Source organism: Malus sylvestris, chromosome 17, assembly GCF_916048215.2.
Source record: "Malus sylvestris chromosome 17, drMalSylv7.2, whole genome shotgun sequence".
Classification (NCBI taxonomy): Eukaryota; Viridiplantae; Streptophyta; class Magnoliopsida; order Rosales; family Rosaceae; genus Malus; species Malus sylvestris.
In genome coordinates, this window is record NC_062276.1 from 10,923,440 (window position 1) to 10,942,785 (window position 19,346).

At 38.9% G+C, this 19,346-nt stretch overlaps 1 protein-coding gene across 1 annotated transcript; it reads left to right on the top strand.

Annotated features, from left to right (window-relative positions):
• Window positions 1-12,858: 12,858 nt before the first annotated feature.
• Window positions 12,859-17,866, top strand: LOC126611786 (uncharacterized). Its single transcript, XM_050280147.1, has 2 exons — window positions 12,859-15,120; window positions 17,855-17,866. Exons 1-2 carry the CDS (start codon window positions 12,859-12,861, stop codon window positions 17,864-17,866), a joined length of 2,274 nt encoding a protein of 757 aa, XP_050136104.1.
• Window positions 17,867-19,346: the final 1,480 nt, after the last annotated feature.

Here is a 19,346-nt window from a genome sequence, read left to right on the forward strand (position 1 = left end):
TTCCTGGCTGGAAGCTTGATTCCAAGTGCTGACTGATTGTTCTCTTTCTCCTTGTCTTGCAGGTAAAAACAAGGCCAAAAGAAAAGACAGGGAAAAAGCATGATATGGGATACTCTTGCTTTTAACCCTGATGATATGAGATATTCTTGCTCTAGTATAGCTTGTTTGCAGAGGTATTATCGGGGGGAAAGAAAGCTGAATATTTCGAAAGGCTTCGTTGGGAGTGCCCTCTCAGATATGATGAAGGGTTGAGCATTTTTGCAGGTCTGCCTGTCCGTTGGGGATGGAGGTCGACATATATAGGAGTCTCCCTAACAACAAGTAGTAATGCTATTCCTTTACCCTGCTTGGTCATAGCACGGTAGTGGGAGCTGCCAGTTTCACATGTTTTAACTCTGTCAGAGCACTTTGAAAAAGTGGTATGTGGTATCTGGCTCTCGAGATTCGGAGAACGATGCCTCTTCGATTTTTGAGAAAGCAATCATGCTGGGGGTATGACTCTCGAGATTCGGAGAGCAGTGTCTCTTCGATTTTTGAGGAAGTAATCATGTTGGGAGTCTGGCTCTCGAGATTCGGAGGGCGGTGCCTCTTCGATTTTGGAGCAAGCAATCTTGTTGGGAGTGTTGTCTCGAATGTGAGTAAAGGTTGGGCATGTTTGCTAGTCTACCTTGCCACGAAGCACAAAGGTTGACACACAGGGACTTTCCAATTATCCAGCAATGGTACTGTTCCTTTACCCTCTCTTCGATTTTGAGAAAGTAGTCATGTTGGGAGTCTGGCTCTCGAGATTCGGAGGACGGTGCCTCTTCGATTTTGGAGCAAGCAATCTTATTGGGAGTGTTTTCTCGAATGTGAGTAAAGGTTGGGCATGTTTGCTAGTCTACCTTGCCACGAAGCACAGAGGTTGACACACAGGGACTTTCCAATTATCCAGCAGTGGTACTGTTCCTTTACAGTTGTGGGTAATAATATGGTAGCTAGACCTTCAAAATTTATGTGTCTAAACTTTTGTTAGTGCTGTTTCTTTGCTATTCTTTTACCTTTCTTGGTCAGAGCGATGTAGTGGGAGCTGCAAGCTTCACGTGCTCAACTTTGGCAGAGAACTTTGGCAAAGTTATTTGTGGTACCCATGAGCTATTGTTGCGTGTGGGAAGTGGGTGATTGAACAGTAAGATTCATGTGCTTTCTACTTCACCAGAAGTCTTCGACAGAATGCCCATAATTTCTGCAAAGCTGAGTGTGCGTGTGACAGTTGCTGACAAGGCTAGAAAAGTAGGTGCCTCTTCGATTTCTGAGATCGGCCCTCGTGGTCTCTGAGCAGCCCAGCTTTTGAGAAAGCGAGCGCCTCTTCGATTGATTCGGAGAACGATACCTCATCGATTTTTGAGAAAGCAATCATGCTGGGGGTCTGGCTCTCGAGATTCGGGGAGCAGTGTCTCTTCGATTTTTGAGAAAGTAATCATGTTGGGAGTCTGGCTCTCGAGATTCGGAGGGCGGTGCCTCTTCGATTTTGGAGCAAGCAATCTTGTTGGGAGTGTTTTCTCGAATGTGAGTAAAGGTTGGGCATGTTTGCTAGTCTACCTTGCCACGAAGCACAGAGGTTGACACACAGGAACTTTCCAATTATCCAGCAATGGTACTGTTCCTTTACCCTCTCTTCGATTTTTAAGAAAGTAGTCATGTTGGGAGTCTGGCTCTCGAGATTCGGAGGACGGTGCCTCTTCGATTTTGGAGCAAGCAATCTTATTGGGAGTGTTTTCTCGAATGTGAGTAAAGGTTAGGCATGTTTGCTAGTCTACCTTGCCACGAAGCACAGAGGTTGACACACAGGGACTTTCCAATTATCCAGCAGTGGTACTGTTCCTTTACCCTTGTGGGTAATAATATGGTAGCTAGACCTTCAAAATTTATGGGTCTAAACTTTGTTAGTGTTGTTTCTTTGCTATTCTTTTACCCTTCTTGGTCAGAGCGATGTAGTGGGAGCTGCAAGCTTCACGTGCTCAACTTTGGCAGAGAACTTTGGCAAAGTTATCTGTGGTACCCATGAGCTATTGTTGCGTGTGGGAAGTGGGTAATTGAACAGTAAGATTCATGTGTTTTCTACTTCCCCAGAAGTCTTTGACAGAATGCCCATAATTTCCGCAAAACTGAGTGTGCGTGTGACAGGTGCTGACAAGGCTGGAAAAGGCTGGAAAAATAGGTGCCTCTTCGATTTCTGAGATCGACCCTCGTGGTCTCTGGGGAGCCCAGCTTTTGAGAAAGCGAGCGCCTCTTCGATTTTTGAGATCGGCCTTCGTGGTCTTTGAGCAGCCCAACTTTTGAGAAAGCAAACGCCTCTTCGATTTCTGAGATCAACCCTCGTGATCTCTAAGCAGCCCAGCTTTTGAGAAAGCAAACGCCTCTTCGATTTCTGAGCAGGCGCCTCTTCGATTTCTGAAGCTTCGTCGAGTGCAGATTTTTACAGGGGCTGGCATTAAGTTCCAAAGCACACTTGAATCTCCACCAGTAGAAGCTTCATTCTTGCACTTCTAAGATCTTGATTTGTCCGACCTCTTCTCTCTTCAACACCTTTGAAAATGTATGGCCCCTCCGACCGTCGTTTTGACTTGAACCTTGTTGAAGAGGCAGCCCCGCCTTCTCCAGACAACATATGGCGCCCATCCTTCGTCTCCCCTACTGGTCCTCTTACCGTTGGGGATTCCGTGATGAAAAATGATATGACCGCTGCGGTGGTGGCCAGGAACCTTCTCACTCCCAAAGATAACAGACTACTTTCCAAACGGTCTGATGAGTTAGCTGTTAAGGATTCGCTGGCTCTCAGTGTTCAGTGTGCAGGTTCTGTGTCTAATATGGCCCAACGCCTATTTGCTCGAACCCGCCAAGTTGAATCATTGGCGGCTGAAGTGATGAGTCTCAAACAGGAGATTAGAGGGCTCAAGCATGAGAATAAACAGTTGCACCGGCTCACACATGACTATGCTACAAACATGAAGAAGAAGCTTAACCAGATGAAGGAAACTGATGGTCAGGTTTTACTTGATCATCAGAGATTTGTGGGTTTGTTCCAAAGGCATTTATTGTCTTCGTCTTCTGGGGCTGTACCGCGTAATGAAGCTCCAAATGATCAACCTCTGATGCCTCCTCCTTCTAGGGTTATGTCCAGTACTGAGGCTTCAAATGATCCCCCTCCGGTGCCTTCTCTTTCTGGGGCTCTACCGACTGCTGAGACTTCTCCTAAGCAACCTTTGTGAAGGCTCCCTCTTGTGTGCTTATTTTGACTCATGTATATGTACATATTTGTAGCTTATCGGGGATATCAATAAATAAGCTTTCCTTCATTTCAACGTATTGTGTTAAATACACCAAAGCCTTCTTCGCTAAGTTCTTTGAATTTTCTTTTGTTAAAGCTTGTATGTTGAAGCTTTCTGAGTAGAGCATGTAGGTTGGGGTAGTGTTCCCTTAATTTCCCGAGTGAGGAAAACTTCTCGGTTGGAGACTTGGAAAATCCAAGTCACTGAGTGGGATCGGCTATATGAATCTTAGAACGCCATTGTGCTCGATCCTGTGTCATGTCCTTCGTTAGATCCAAGTACTCTAAGTCTTTTCTTAGAGTCTCTTCCAAAGTTTTCCTAGGTCTTCCTCTACCCCTTCAGCCCTGAACCTCTGTCCCATAGTCACATCTTCTAATCGGAACGTCAGTAGGCCTTCTTTGCACATGTCCAAACCACCGTAACCGATTTTCTCTCATCTTTCCTTCAATTTCGGCTACTCCTACTTTACCCCGGATATCCTCATTCCTAATCTTATCCTTTCTCGTGTGCCCACACATCCAACGAAGCATCCTCATCTCCGCTATACCCATTTTGTGTACGTGTTGATGTTTCACCGCCCAACATTCTGTGCCATACAGCATCGCCGGCCTTATTGCCGTCCTATAAAATTTTCCCTTGAACTTCAGTGGCATACGGCGGTCACACAACACGCCGGATGCACTCTTCCACTTCATCCATCCAGCTTGTATTCTATGGTTGAGATCTCCATCTAATTCTCCGTTCTTTTGCAAGATAGATCCTAGGTAACGAAAACGGTCGCTCTTTGGTATTTCTTGATCTCTGATCCTCACCCCTAACTCGTTTTGGCCTCCATTTGCACTGAACTTGCACTCCATATATTCTGTCTTTAATCGGCTTAGGCGAAGACCTTTAGATTCCAACACTTCTCTCCAAAGGTTAAGCTTTGCATTTACCCCTTCCTGAGTTTCATCTATCAACACTATATCGTCTGCGAAAAGCATACACCAAGGAATATCATCTTGAATATGTCGTGTTAACTCATCCATTACCAACGCAAAAAGGTAAGGACTTAAGGATGAGCCTTGATGTAATCCTACAGTTATGGGAAAGCTTTCGGTTTGTCCTTCATGAGTTCTTACGGCAGTCTTTGCTCCTTCATACATATCCTTTATAGCTTGGATATATGCTACTCGTACTCCTTTCTTCTCTAAAATCCTCCAAAGAATGTCTCTTGGGACCCTATCATACGCTTTTTCCAAATCTATAAAGACCATGTGTAAATCCTTTTTCCCATCTCTATATCTTTCCATCAATCTTCGTAAGAGATAGATTGCCTCCATGGTTGAGCGCCCTGGCATGAACCCGAATTGGTTGTCCGAAACCCGTGTCTCTTGCCTCAATCTATGCTCAATGACTCTCTCCCAGAGCTTCATTGTATGACTCATTAGCTTAATACCCCTATAGTTCATGCAATTTTGTACGTCGCCCTTATTCTTGTAGATAGGCACCAAAGTGCTCATTCGCCACTCATTTGGCATCTTCTTCGTTTTCAAAATCCTATTGAAAAGGTCAGTGAGCCATGTTATACCTGTCTCTCCCAAAAGTTTCCACACTTCGATTGGTATATCGTCTGGGCCTATTGCTTTTTTATGCTTCATCTTCTTCAAAGCTACAACCACTTCTTCCTTCCGGATTCGACGATAAAAAGAGTAGTTTCTACACTCTTCTGAGTTACTCAACTCCCCTAAAGAAGCACTCATTCCATGTCCTTCATTGAAAAGATTATGAAAATAACCTCTCCATCTGTCTTTAACCGCGTTCTCTGTAGCAAGAACCTTTCCATCCTCATCCTTGATGCACCTCACTTGGTTTAGGTCCCTTGTCTTCTTTTCCCTTGCTCTAGATAGTTTATAGATATCCAACTCTCCTTCTTTGGTATCTAGTCGTTTATACATATCGTCGTAAGCCGCTAACTTAGCTTCTCTCACAGCTTTCTTCGCCTCTTGCTTCGCTTTTCTATACCTTTCACCATTTTCATCGGTCCTCTCCTTGTATAAGGCTTTACAACATTCCTTCTTAGCCTTCACCTTTGTTTGTACCTCCTCATTCCACCACCAAGATTCCTTTTGGTGTGGGGCAAAGCCCTTGGACTCTCCTAATACCTCTTTTGCTACTTTTCGGATACAACTAGCCATGGAATCCCACATTTCGCTAGCTTCCCCCTCTCTATCCCACACACATTGGGTGATTACCTTCTCTTTGAAAATGACTTGTTTTTCTTCTTTTAGATTCCACCATCTAGTCCTTGGGCACTTCCAAGTCTTGTTCTTTTGTCTTACTCTTTTGATATGTACATCCATCACCAACAAGCGATGTTGATTAGCCACGCTCTCTCCTGGTATAACTTTGCAATCCTTACAAGTTATACGATCCCCTTTCCTCATTAGAAGAAAATCTATTTGTGTTTTTGACGACCCACTCTTGTAGGTGATCACATGTTCTTCTCTCTTCTTAAAGAAGGTATTGGCTAAGAAGAGATCATATGCCACTGCAAAATCCAAGATAGCTTCCCCATCCTCGTTTCTCTCCCCAAAACCATGGCCACCATGAAAACCTCCATAGTTGCCTGTCTCCCTGCCCACGTGTCCATTTAAATCTCCTCCTATAAATAACTTCTCCGTCTGAGCAATTCCTTGCACCAAGTCTCCAAGATCTTCCCAAAATTTCTCCTTCGAACTCGTATCCAACCCTACTTGAGGTGCGTACGCACTAATCACATTGATAAGTTCTTGTCCTATTACAATCTTGATTGCCATGATTCTATCTCCTACCCTCTTGACATCTACAACATCTTGTACCAAGGTCTTGTCCACGATGATGCCAACACCGTTTCTCGTTCTATTTGTGCCCGAATACCAAAGTTTAAACCCTGAGTTTTCTAGATCCTTTGCCTTACTACCAACCCACTTAGTTTCTTGTAGGCACATAATATTTATCCTTCTCCTCACCATAACTTCCACTACTTCCATAGATTTTCCCGTTAAGGTTCCTATATTCCACGTTCCTAAACGCATTTTGCTCTCTTGAACTCTACCCTTCTGTCCTAGCTTCTTCACCCTCCCCTGTCTAATAGGATCAAAGTACTTCTTTTGTGTGTCCCGGGTAAAGTTGATAGGAGCATATGCTCCCAAACAACTTTGAGTGGAGTCGTTCGAAAAGAAGTTTCTATGGCCCCCTTGCTCATTTAACACTGCATCCGGGTGCAAAGAACATATATTACTACAGGTTCCTCAGTATGTATGGACTACACAAAAACAAATGCAAGGCTCGAAATTTCATATTGAGACATTAAACAGTAGTATTGTAAGCAATAAGAAAGAAAAACAAGCACATCCAAGCAATTTTCATGGTTAATATTTGTTTAGTAGAACGTCTCTCATTGTAGAATCTTTAAGGCAAGTAAATCATATAATTACCGTACTACAGGGATGGAGTTATGTTGGTGATAGGCTACTATCAGCAGTTATACCTTACGAAGAGAGTGGCTGGTATGACGGACAAATATGGGTAAAGCCACCTGAGGTTAGCACCCGTATGACGGGCAAATGTGGGTAAAGCCACCTGAGGTTAGCACCCTTCACCTTATCCTTTCTCACTTAATAAGGATCAAGGATGAAGCCCCTCTGGAAATGTCAACCTTCAAAGTTTAATCCACATATCTTATTCAAGTATTCAACTGAAGAAGGCTACTTAGAATAATCAAGATATGATGAAATTCAAAAAAATTAGCTCATCACGTAAGCCTCAACATTCAAAGATATTAACTGATCACATAAGCCTTAACGTTGATGCATATATTGCCTCTAAATCAAAACCTCGAAAATTTGATTATGCTATGGAAACTGTATCATGTGGCTTATCACTAGAGCTTAATACTCAAACAAAGTTTCTAAGAGTTGGACTATGTCCCTCTGTGTAGTGTATGCCAAATATTAATTGAGAAGGGTCATTGGAGACAGTGCAAATTTGAAGATATCTAAAATTGGTCATTAGACAACACAACTAAATGACTCTTGACCTTTAACTAGTTAAAACCAGCAATTGAAAGCCCAAATTTTTTTTCTGTTGTGACATTAATAACTGAGATGCAAAATTGTAGAAAATTTATGCTAAAACATTATTTCTTATCCATGTTGTATCAAAGAGATCAACAGAACCTTATTTGAAGGATTCACTTAACCGATAGCTTAAATTAAGACAGCGAAGAAGACAACCTGAAAGCAACAACCTATACTGGAAGATAAAATCACCTTCTGGATCTTCCCACAAAGCAGTGAACCAACAGACCACCACCAGATGTTGTAGCTTCGTCAATATAATCGATGCACTCATCAAAGTCCTGTAGATGAATAGAAAATGATAAGTCCTCGTAATGGGGTTATTTAAATGAGTGTATTATGCACTTACACATGGATGGAAATCGATGTATAAGCACCGATGCATTATCTGGGGTTGAAAATTAAAACTAGACTGATCAGACAGATACAAGAAGGCGCAAAGACTAGTTTATCCAAAAATCTAGACAAGCAATGGACGAATCTAGAGGTAAGCAGTCGGCCACAAGGTATTCCTAAGTTCTAAGAACCAAACACAGAAACCACACAGTGCCGCTAACGACGCATTCTTGTCCACCTCCACTCGCATTCTTGTCCACTTTTTTTATGCAATTGAACATCAGCGCCGCTGACGACGCAAATATGCCTGCAAAAAAATCCCAATTCGCATACACAAATATAAAACCCTAGAAATCTAAAAAAATGCAGAAACAGAATTTGGGGTTCGGGTCGAACCTTGAAATATCCAAGAACGATGTGAACTGGCTGAAAACAATTCCCTTTACAGACCCATCCTTTTCAACCATGGATCTGACCACAATCATTAAATTAAATATGCAAATAATGAGATTGAATGTGCGAACCTGAAGAGGACATCGAAATTGACGGCAGCGCGAGCTTGGCCGAGATGGAGGCGTGTGAAATTTTTTTGGATGAAGGCAGAAATAGAGAGAAATCGAGAGATGGTGTTGGGAATGAGAGACAGAGATTTTGAGAGAGTGATTGAAGACCGAGTGAGAGAGGAGGCTCAAGGCTCAGGGCTCAGGCTGCTGCGCGAGATGTGAGAGACTGAGTGAGACAGAGGGAAGAGAGACCAAATTTTTACACTCCCATTTTGTCCAAATTTGGGAAAATAAAAAAAAGCCCTTAATTTTTACAAAACTACCGCCAAATTTTTAACACATTGCGCGACGCATGTATGCATTACGAGCTCGCACAAAGTGGTTTTGCGTAACGACCCCATCTAGGCGTCGCACAAGTTATATTTAAAAAAATTATTATAAAATTCTACAAAACTAATTTCAACGATTTAACCGTCAAACTTGTTTGTATATGCTTCAAGATTGCATACACTAAAAATCGCAAAAAAAAAATTCAAATCTCAAGTAACGGGACAAAACATTTCAACGGTTATAAACGAAAAATCACGATTTAACGGTTATTTTAAAACCAAATTTGATGATTTTTTACAGTTACACTCCTTGACCCTATGTGAATACAATGAACAAACTCAATCGTCAATTTAAAATATTTACACTAGTGGATACCACAAAATCTTATGTTATACTTAATGAAAGTATAAATAAACTCTTTAAGTGTTAGTGAATCTATTGTTTTGATGGGATACACATTCTACAAAACTAATTTCAACGATCCAATCGTCAAACTTGTTTGTATATGCTTCGAGATCACGTACGCCAAAAATCACAAAAAAGAAACATTCAGATATTAAGAAACGAGACAAACCTTTTCAACGGCTATAAACCAAAAATCACGATTTATCGGTTATTTTAACTCTGATTTTGATGATTTTTTACAGCAACACTCCTTGATCCTATATGAATACAATAAACTAATTCGATCGTCAATTTAAAATACGCATTCTACAAAACTAATTTCAACGATCCAACTGTCAAACTTGTTTATATATGCTTCGAAATCGCGTACGCCAAAAATCGCAAAAAAGAAACATTCAAATATCAAGAAACGAGACAAACCTTTTCAACGACTATAAACCAAAAATCACGATTTATCGGTTATTTTAACTCTGATTTTGATGATTTTTTACAGCAACACTCCTTGATCCTATATGAATACAATAAACTAATTCGATCGTCAATTTAAAATATTTACACAAGTGGATACCACAAAATCTTATGTTATACTTAATGAAAGTATAAATAAACTCCAAGTGTTAGTGAATCTATTGTTTTGATGGGATACACATTGTACGAAACTAGTTTCAACGATCCATACGTCAAACGTGTTTGTATATACTTCGAGATCGCATACGCCAAAAATCGCAAAAAACAAACATTCAGAGATCAAGTAATGAGACAAAACTTTTCAACAGTTATAAACGAAAAATCATGATTTAACGGTTATTTTAACTCCGATTTTGATGATTTTTTTACAGCTACACTCCTTGATCCAATAACTAATTCGATCATCAATTTAAAATATTTATACAAGTGGATACCACAAAATCTTACGTTATACTTAATGAAAGTATAAATAAACTCTAAGTGTTAGTGAACCTATCATTTTGATGGGAAACGCATTGTACGAAACTAGTTTCAACGATCCAATCGTCAAACTTGTTTGTATATGCATCGAAATCGCATACACAAAAAATCGCAAAAAACAAACATTCAGATATCAAGTAACGAGACAAACCTTTTCGACGACTCTAAACGAAAAATCACGATTCAACGATTATTTTAACTCTGATTTTGATGTTTTTTTACAGCTACACTCTTTAAACCTATATGAACACAATGTACTAATTCGATCGTCAATTTAAAACTTTTACACAAGTGGATACCACAAAAGAAAAAGGCAATGTAAGAACCCCAAAGGAAAAGCAAAAGGAAAAAAGGAAAAAAAAAAAAAAAAAACTTTGCACGACGTAGGTGTTGCGTTGCGCAAACAACTTTGCGTGACATAGTTTCACCTACATCTCGCAAAACAGCTTTGCGCGACTCAGTTGCACCTACGTCCTGCAAAGTTTTTTTTTTTTTTTTTTTTGCCCTTTTGCTTATGAGTACAAAATAAATAAATTAAAATCTACTTAGTAAATATATAAACCATTGAACTTGATGGGAAACACATTATACGAAATTAGTTTCAACGATCCAACCGTCAAATTTGTTTGTATATACTTCGAGATCGCATATACCAAAAATCGCAAAAAATAAACATTCAGAGATCAAGTAATGGGACAAAACGTTTCGACGGTTATAAACAAAAAATTACTATTTAACGGTTATTTTAACTTCGATTTTGATGATTTTTTACAGCTATACTCTTTGACCCTATATGAATACAACGAACAAATTCGATCGTCAATTTAAAATATTTACACCAGTGGATACCACAAAATCTTGTGATATACTTAATGAAAGTATAAATAAATTCGAAGTGTTAGTGAACCTATCGTTTTGATGGGAAATGCATTGTACGAAACTAGTTTCAACGATCCAACCGTCAAACTTGTTTGTATATACTTCGAGATCGCATACGCCAAAAATCCCAAAAAACAAACATTCAGATATCAAGTAACGAGGACTTTTCGACGACTATAAACCAAAATCACGATTTAACGGTTATTTTAACTCCGATTTTGATAATTTTTTACAGCTCCCCTCCTTGATCCTATATGAATACAATAAACTAATTCAATCATCAATTTAAAATATTTACACAAGTGGATACTACAAAATCTTATGTTATACTTAATAAATATATAAATAAATTCCAAGTGTTAGTGAATCTATTGTATTGATGGGATATGCATTGTACGAAACTAGTTTCAACGATCCAACCGTCAAACTTGTTTGTATATACTTCAAGATCGCATATGCCAAAAATTGCAAAAAACAAACATTCAGAGATTATGCAACGAGACAAACCTTTTCGACGGTTATAAATGAAAAATCACGATTTAACAGTTATTTTAACTCTGATTTTGATGAGTTTTTATAGCTACACTCTTTAAACCTATATGAACACAATGAACTAATTTGATCGTCAATTTAAAATATTTACACAAGTGGATACCACAAAAGAAAAATGCAATGAAAGAACCCTAAAAGAAAAGCAATAGGAAAAAAATAAAAAATAACATTGCACAACTTAGGTGTTATGTCGTGCAAAACAGCTTTGCGCCTACGTCGCAAAGCTGTTTTGCGTGACGCCAGCCTTCGTAGCGCAAAGTGTTGTCATGCAAATATCGTTTGTGCGATGTTTTGTGTTTTGCGTTGCGCAAACATATTTTGCGCGACGAAATTTGTTCCTTCGCGCAAACATGTTTTTCTAGTACATGTCCATACATATGGGCGCAATGCCATATTCAAGCTATAGTAAAGAAATCCAGAGAGTAGCATGCAATTTTATATCTGGGGTAGACTTAAAAAAAATAGAAAAGAAATCTCACCAATTATGTTCATGTCCATGCTTGAGGCACGCCCAATGGTAGTGCACACATTGTAACCAGAGGCGAAGCTACGTAGGAGCGAAGGGGGGCGTTCGCCCCTCCGCTCGCCGGAAAACAAAGGCAGGAGCGACGCTTGAACCCCCCTCGTTCGGCCGGAAACTGGGGAGCACCAGTGAGCACCGGGTTCTGAATTCTGAAACCAGAAACAGAGTAGCTCTCGGGGAAGATGATGGGAGGGATTTTTTTTTAATTTTAAAATCCAGGCCAAAACGACGTCGTTTTGGGCCTAGTAAAAAAAAATTAAAATTTTTTGGTAAACGAGTATGACGTCGTTTTGGTTGAATGAAAAAAAAATATATAAACAAGGGACCACTGGTCCCCATCCCCATCATCTGAATCCCTATTTCAAATTAAAAACCTTCACCCTTTTCCCCATATCCCATCCCGTCAGACGTCATTTCCCCCCCCCACCCCACCTTTTCCCCCCTTTTCCCTCCCCCACACGACAAAACCTTCACTTTCCATTCCATTGGTTGTTGGCCTCCTCCAAGACCAGACATATCAGTCTAACTGCAAGCACTGTGCACTGTGCACAGCCACTCCAAATTCCAATTAAGGTAAAATTTTTAATTTATTTCAAACCCTAATTGATTATTGAATATAAAATTTTGTTTAATTGATGTAGGATTATAGGGTTATATATTATATGGTTATTGATTATAGATTATTCATATGAATACTATGATTATTGATTTTTTTTTTGAAGTACATAAAAGAGGATTGATATATTATATATACATCAACATAATGAACCCCAATTCAACTAACTAAAACCCTCATTCAAATGCATTGTTGGTACTTATTAATTACATTCGTAGTCTACATACTCTACTGTAGAATAAAAATTGATTATTCATATGATATGATTGTTGGTACTGATTAATTAAATTCGTAGTCTACTCTAGGACTAAGAGTCTAAGATATATTTGTTTTTCTTTCGTTATACAGTTACGTAATGGAACGATATTATAAGAAACAGTGCTTAAATCCTTCTCCAAATATTCCGGATAGTCCTCCTCTTCCTTCAAATATTCCGGGTAGTCCTCCTCCTCCTTCTAGTATTCCGAGTAGTGCACAACAAAGTGAGATTACTGAGTTGGATGAAATATTAGCTAATCTTCCGGCAGACCCTGGACTGAGACGTCGAATGCTTGATTATCCACTCAATTGTCGTAAAGCAATTCGTAGATACTACCTTCAAAAGGAACCTTGTCAACCGAAGTCTCACATCATGCCAAGGAAAGCTAGCGACAATCGATGTTTTATTACAGGTTGGTTTGATAATTTTAAGTGGTTGGAGTATAGTATAGTAAAAGATGCTGCATTTTGCCGTTATTGCTATCTTTTTAAATGTGATTTTGATAAAGCGGGTGGTAGTGGAAGTGATGTCTTCACTACAAAAGGGTTTACAAATTGGAGGAAAGGACCCGAAAATTTTCGAGTCCACGAGGGAGGTGTTGGAAGTCTTCATAATAAAGTTATGCAACAAGCTAAAGACTTGATGACACAAAAACAACACATTGAAACATTTGTGATCAAGCAAACTGATGAAGCTCGCGTTAATTATCACACTTTACTAAGTGGAGCACTTGATTGCACAAGATGGTTGTTGCGACAAGGTTTGGCTTTTCGTGGGCACGATGAATCTTTGAAATCGAGCAATAGGGGTAATTACATAGAGCTTATGCAATTTCTTGCCGATCATAATGAGAAAGTTAGAAAGGTTGTGTTTGAGAATGCTCCCAAGAATCTCAAGTATACTTCTTCCGATATTCAAAAGGATCTTGTTCGTGCTTGTGCTATTGAAACTATTAATGCAATCACTAAATATATGGAAGGTACATTTTTTTCTCTTTTGGTTGATGGATCACGTGATACTTCCAATAAAGAGCAAATGGCGGTGGTATTGCGTTATGTGAACAAAAAAGGAGAAGCAATTGAAAAGTGTTTGGGTGTTCAACATGTCTCCTCTACAACTAGTAGCTCACTTGAAGAGGCTATTGAGAGATTGTTTGCTACAACAAATTTGAGTATGTCCAAGTTACGAGGACAAGGCTATGATGGAGCTAGTAATATGAGAGGTGAGTTAAATGGTCTTAAAGCAAAGATTTTGAACAAATATCCTCAAGCATTTTATATTCATTGTTTTGCACACCAACTCCAACTAGCTCTTGTATTTGTGGCAAAGGAAAATGAGGATGTTGCCAATTTCTTCATCAATACTAATAGATTGGTGAATCTTATTGGATCTTCGTGCAAGCGTCGTGATGCATTGAGAGAGAAACAACAAGAACAAATTCAAAAAGCTCTTCATCTTGGTAATCTTAAAATGGGTAAAGGGTTAAATCAAGAAAGTAGCCTCATGCGTCCATGTGATACACGGTGGAACTCGCATTATGGTACTATAGTTAGTATTATTGTTATGTTTGAAGCCGTGGTGGAGGTGGTTGAATGGATTAAAAGTGATCGCAACCAAGATAATCTCGGTGAAGCTACTGGGTTATTCAAAGACATACAAACTTTTGATTTTGTGTTTCACCTTTTCTTGATGAGACTTATATTGGGAATTACAAATGAGTTATCACAAGCATTGCAAAAGAAAGATCAAGATATTGTGAATGCAATGGCGTTAGTGGAAGTATGCAAGCAAAGACTACAATCCTTGAGAGATGATGACTTTGGGGACTTGTTGCATGATGTAGAAAAGTTTTGTGAGGAGCATGATATTGTCATTCCTAACATGGAGGATTTGCATATCGTACCTGGAAAATCAAGGCGTAAAGCTCCAAAAATCACAAACTTCCATTACTATCGTGTAGACCTCTATTTTCAAGTCCTTGATATGCAACTAAAGGAATTGAATGATCGCTTCAATGAGGTAAACACCGAGTTGCTTCTTTGTATGGCATGTTTGAGTCCAGTGAATAATTTTGCATCTTTTGACAAAGAAAAAATTGTTCGTTTAGCCCAACTTTATCCTCAAGATTTTGATCGTATGGACCTCATGAATCTTCCAATTCAACTTGACAATTACATTCAAGATATGAAGATGCATAGTGAGTTTTCATCATTGAGAGGAATCAGTGATCTTGCAAAAGAGTTAGTGAAGACTGGGAGGTGTGAAAGTTATATGTTAGTGTATAAGCTTCTTACATTGGCTTTGGTGTTACCGGTTGCAACCGCTTCGGTGGAGAGAGCTTTTTCTGCTATGAAGATTGTGAAAACACCATTGCGTAATAAAATGGGAGATCAATGGTTGAGTGATAGCATGATTGTTTACATTGAGAGAGATGTATTTGCTTTTATTGATAATGAGCCTATTATGCGACGTTTTCATGACATGAAACCTCGTCGACAACAATTGTAATTTGTTTTTATTGATTAATTATGGAAGACATTATTATATACAAAGATTTAGTTGTTGCTATTTTTTTTTAACCTTGCACTGTTTTAAATTCGCCCCTCCCCCGAGAAATCCTGGCTTCGCCACTGATTGTAACCTAGGTGGATCGCGATTGAAAATCATTCCATCACAAAGCTGCTCCAGACAGAACTCAATAATGAACCTAGTGGCATTGATAAGGCATATGCTTGTAAAAGTTAGCATGATAACGGTTAAATAAATAAAAACAACTGCATTGTGGTATTATCATGATCATAGTCGTACAGAATATCAGTATAAAAACAAAGGTGTGACCCGATGGAGCAAACCTGAAACCAGAGCAGAGTCTCTTTTGCTACCTGTAGTAATGAAGTTTAAAAGCAAGGAAAAATGAATTTTGCTTGACCAAATTGATAATTGAAAAAATACATCAGAAATGCCACCGTAAATAAGAGAGTTCTTTTAAATGTATATCAGCTAGAATACAACCGATTTCCATAGCTCAAGAGTGCGAAAAACCTCCGCAACCCCTTGTGTCACATCCCGGTCCGGGGCGGACCACTTCCCGGGCCCACTCTACCACCATTGCACGATATTGTCCGCTTTGGGCTCCAACCACTCCCTCACGGTTTTGTTTCTGGGAACTCACGAGCAACTTCCCAGTGGGTCACCCATCATGGGAGTGCTCTGGCCACCTTCTTGCTTAACTTCGGAGTTCCGACGGAACCCGAAGCCAATGAGCTCCCTGGGCAATGTGGGATGTTACATCTTGAACCATAATGTACCATACAATTATTGTTGGAATTTATTAGGTTTATTTAGGAAATTAATTAGAGATTTGATTTGATTTTGTAGTAGGGTATTTTTGGCATTAACGCATTAGGGTTTCTTAAGTTTATTGCTCTATAAATAGATCTTATAATTTAGTTTGAGAACAAGTCAGTCACAATGTAGCCTCTTAGGGTTTTGTAGTCGTTCCGGCATTCTCAGTTTGTTTAATAAAATTCTTATTATTTTGTTAGTCTTGTTCGTTGCGCACTCTGATATTCAACTTGGTATCAGAGCGGGTTCGATCCTTAGGGTTTAATCCGTTCTCGTTGGTATCAATTTGTTTGCCTCTGTCGTTGTTCGTTTTAGATTTGTTAGTTGGTATTGATTGTTTGCAAGGAAAAGAAAAATGAGAGAAAAAAAAGTTTTGCTTGCAGAGGAGAAGATCCCCCATCAAATAAAAAAAGGGGACGAAGGAGAAAAGAAGGGAAAAAAAAAAAAGGAACCACAAAAAGGAAGAAGAAGGAAGGAAAAAAATATGGTTGTTTTGTGGCCCGTGTATTCTTTCATTGGGCATGGTAGCTTGAACTTGGAATGGAAATCTGGCATTGGCATTGGCATCGGCATCGGTATTGGGATTGGCATTGGCATCGGCATCGGCACTAGCACTGGAATTTGGAGTCTTGCATCCACATCTTGTTGGCAAACTCATGTTGTTTACCGCCATGAGTTTGACGGGGGGTGTTGGAATTTATTAGGTTTATTTAGGAAATTAATTAGAGATTTGATTTGATTTTGTAGTAGGGTATTTTTGGCATTTACGCATTAGGGTTTCTTAGGTTTATTGCTTTATAAATAGAGTTTGTAATTTAGTTTGAGAACAAGTCAGTCACAATGTAGCCTCTTAGGATTTTGTAACCGTTCCGGTATTCTCAGTTTGTTTAATAAAATTCTTATTATTTTGTTAATCTTATTCGTTGCGTACTCTGATATTCAACTATTATTACAATTTAAGATACATCCCAATTTCAAATTAGAGAAACCAGAATGGCTCATCCGAATCTCTTTCGAACAAATGCGCATTAACAGATAGTGAATAATAAGAAAAGCCCATATCAAGTGGCAGAGAAATGGAGAGAGAGAGAAAGTGCCCATCTTTGCTTTGGACGCTGTGAGGGAAGAAAGGGATGGGAGAGTCCAAAGTGTAGTTATAGAGCTTGTCCTCATCGACGACACTAAAATGGCAGCTAGCAGAGACCGAATTAACTCGGTCCAGAATCGTTAAGATGACTAACCCATTTCAGAAAACCAACTCGGACTTCCATTGTGGGCCACCGAGCTCACAGAAACTCGCCTACAGTCTCATCAATGGCGTTGAGATTCATAGATTTTTGCAAATTACCAATGGAGTGTGGTCTGGGTACGTACTTGGCGAAGTAGAAGGACCAAAACTTCACTGTTCACTTATGATAAAAACGGACATACGAGTTTCTTGCGGAGACGCTGTCTCTGAGTTTCCTGAGGGATCAAATACGAAGAAAAAAAAAGGGTTAAAATATTACACAAAAATCAAAGAAAAAATAAACGAAAAACCCTGTGGTGTGTTAAGATTTTGTCTTCAGATTGTTGAAGTATGACAATATACTTGTGTCTATAAAACTAAATAATTTAAATATACTAAATCAAAGGGCCCAAAAATTCTTTTTGTGTGTACGAAAATTAATAAAAATATTATGATTACTGATATTTATAAACAGTTACACAAATTTTGGTGCTAACATTTTAATGGGCACAAATACAGGACACCAACTAGGGTGATTTTTGTTCAGAGGGCACATTTGAGATAGTTTTGTGCTCAATGAGGTTCAAAAAGCACAACTATGTATTTGTGCACAATGAAAATGAAAAGGAAAACAAAGAAAACAAAGAAAATAAAGAAAAGAAAAAAAGAAAAAAGAAAAAAAAATTGCAGGAAAAAAAGATATTTGGTGGCATTGAGAATGAATCACACATTGATGAGATGAGAGACTTTGCATGAACTTATAAGTAAGATGAGTTATTCCCCATATTGTCAATTGGTTTTATGGTGGAACCTCAACTTTCTTCATAGTATCAGAACCAGGTTGTCCCATGTGTGAAGCCAAAGGGTCACACGCACTCCACGTCACCCCGTTGTGTTGTGCACGTTTTATGAGTGAAAATTTGCCACATGTGAGGAGATATGTTGAGAATGAATCCTACATTGATGAGAGGAGTGACCTTACATGTTCTTATAAGTAAGTTGACTATTCCCCATATTACCAATTGGTTTTATGGTGAAACCTCAACTTTCTTCATGATATTAACCATTGAAGAACTTATAGTAAGAGCAAAGATAAAGAGAAAGAAAGGATTGAGAAAGCTTAGAGAGGAAGAAATCTTCTATATGTATTGATATTTTCTTAATGAATTACAATAGTGCATTACAAGCTATATATATATATATCATAGCTATAGTGGTTTACACTCTAAGCTACACTTCTAACAAACTTAACTACTTTCTTAATCCCTTGACACTTATCAAATCTATAACCATTGGGTCTTAATGCTCCTAACATCACCCCTCAAGCTCAGGGGCAGAGAAACTGAGCCTGAGATTGGCAGAGTGTGTTTGAAATAATGGTGCAGACAATCTTTTAGTGAGTATATCAGCAAACTGCTTATTTGAAGAGACAAAATGGACCTACAATTACTGTTTGGCAACCCTCTTTTTTATCAAAATGCACAATGATCTCTATATGTTTTTCTCTTTGATGCTGAATTGGATTGCAAGTGAGAGCTATAGTTGATAAGTTGTCATAAAATAGAAGAGGTTTACCAAAAAATGGAACTTGCAGGAAAACCAATAGTTGTTTAATCCAATCGATTTCAACAGCTGTAGTTGAGAGAACTCTATTCTCAACTTTAGTAGATGGGCGAGAGATAGTGTTTTGTTTCTTTGAGGACCAAGAAATTAGATTGGAACCAAGGAAAACAATCAAGCCAGTAATTGACCTCTTGTTATTAAGGTCACCTGCCCAATCTACATCACTGTATGCAGTGACATCCAATGATCCTTTGACATAATGAATGCCACAACCCTGAGTAGCTTTTAAGTATCTTAAAATTCTCTTCACTGCCATAAAGTGAGATTCCATAGGGCACTGTTTGAATTGACAGACCTAATGCACTGCAAAAGCAATGTCTGGTCTAGTGAATGTCAGGTATCGTAGTGCACCAACCAAGCTTCTGTACAATGCAAGATTATTGTAGGG

Excerpts from the sequence above, each read along its gene's own strand:
- LOC126611786 (XM_050280147.1), top strand. The coding sequence starts at position 12,859 with ATGGAACGATATTATAAGAAACAGTGCTTAAATCCTTCTCCAAATATT.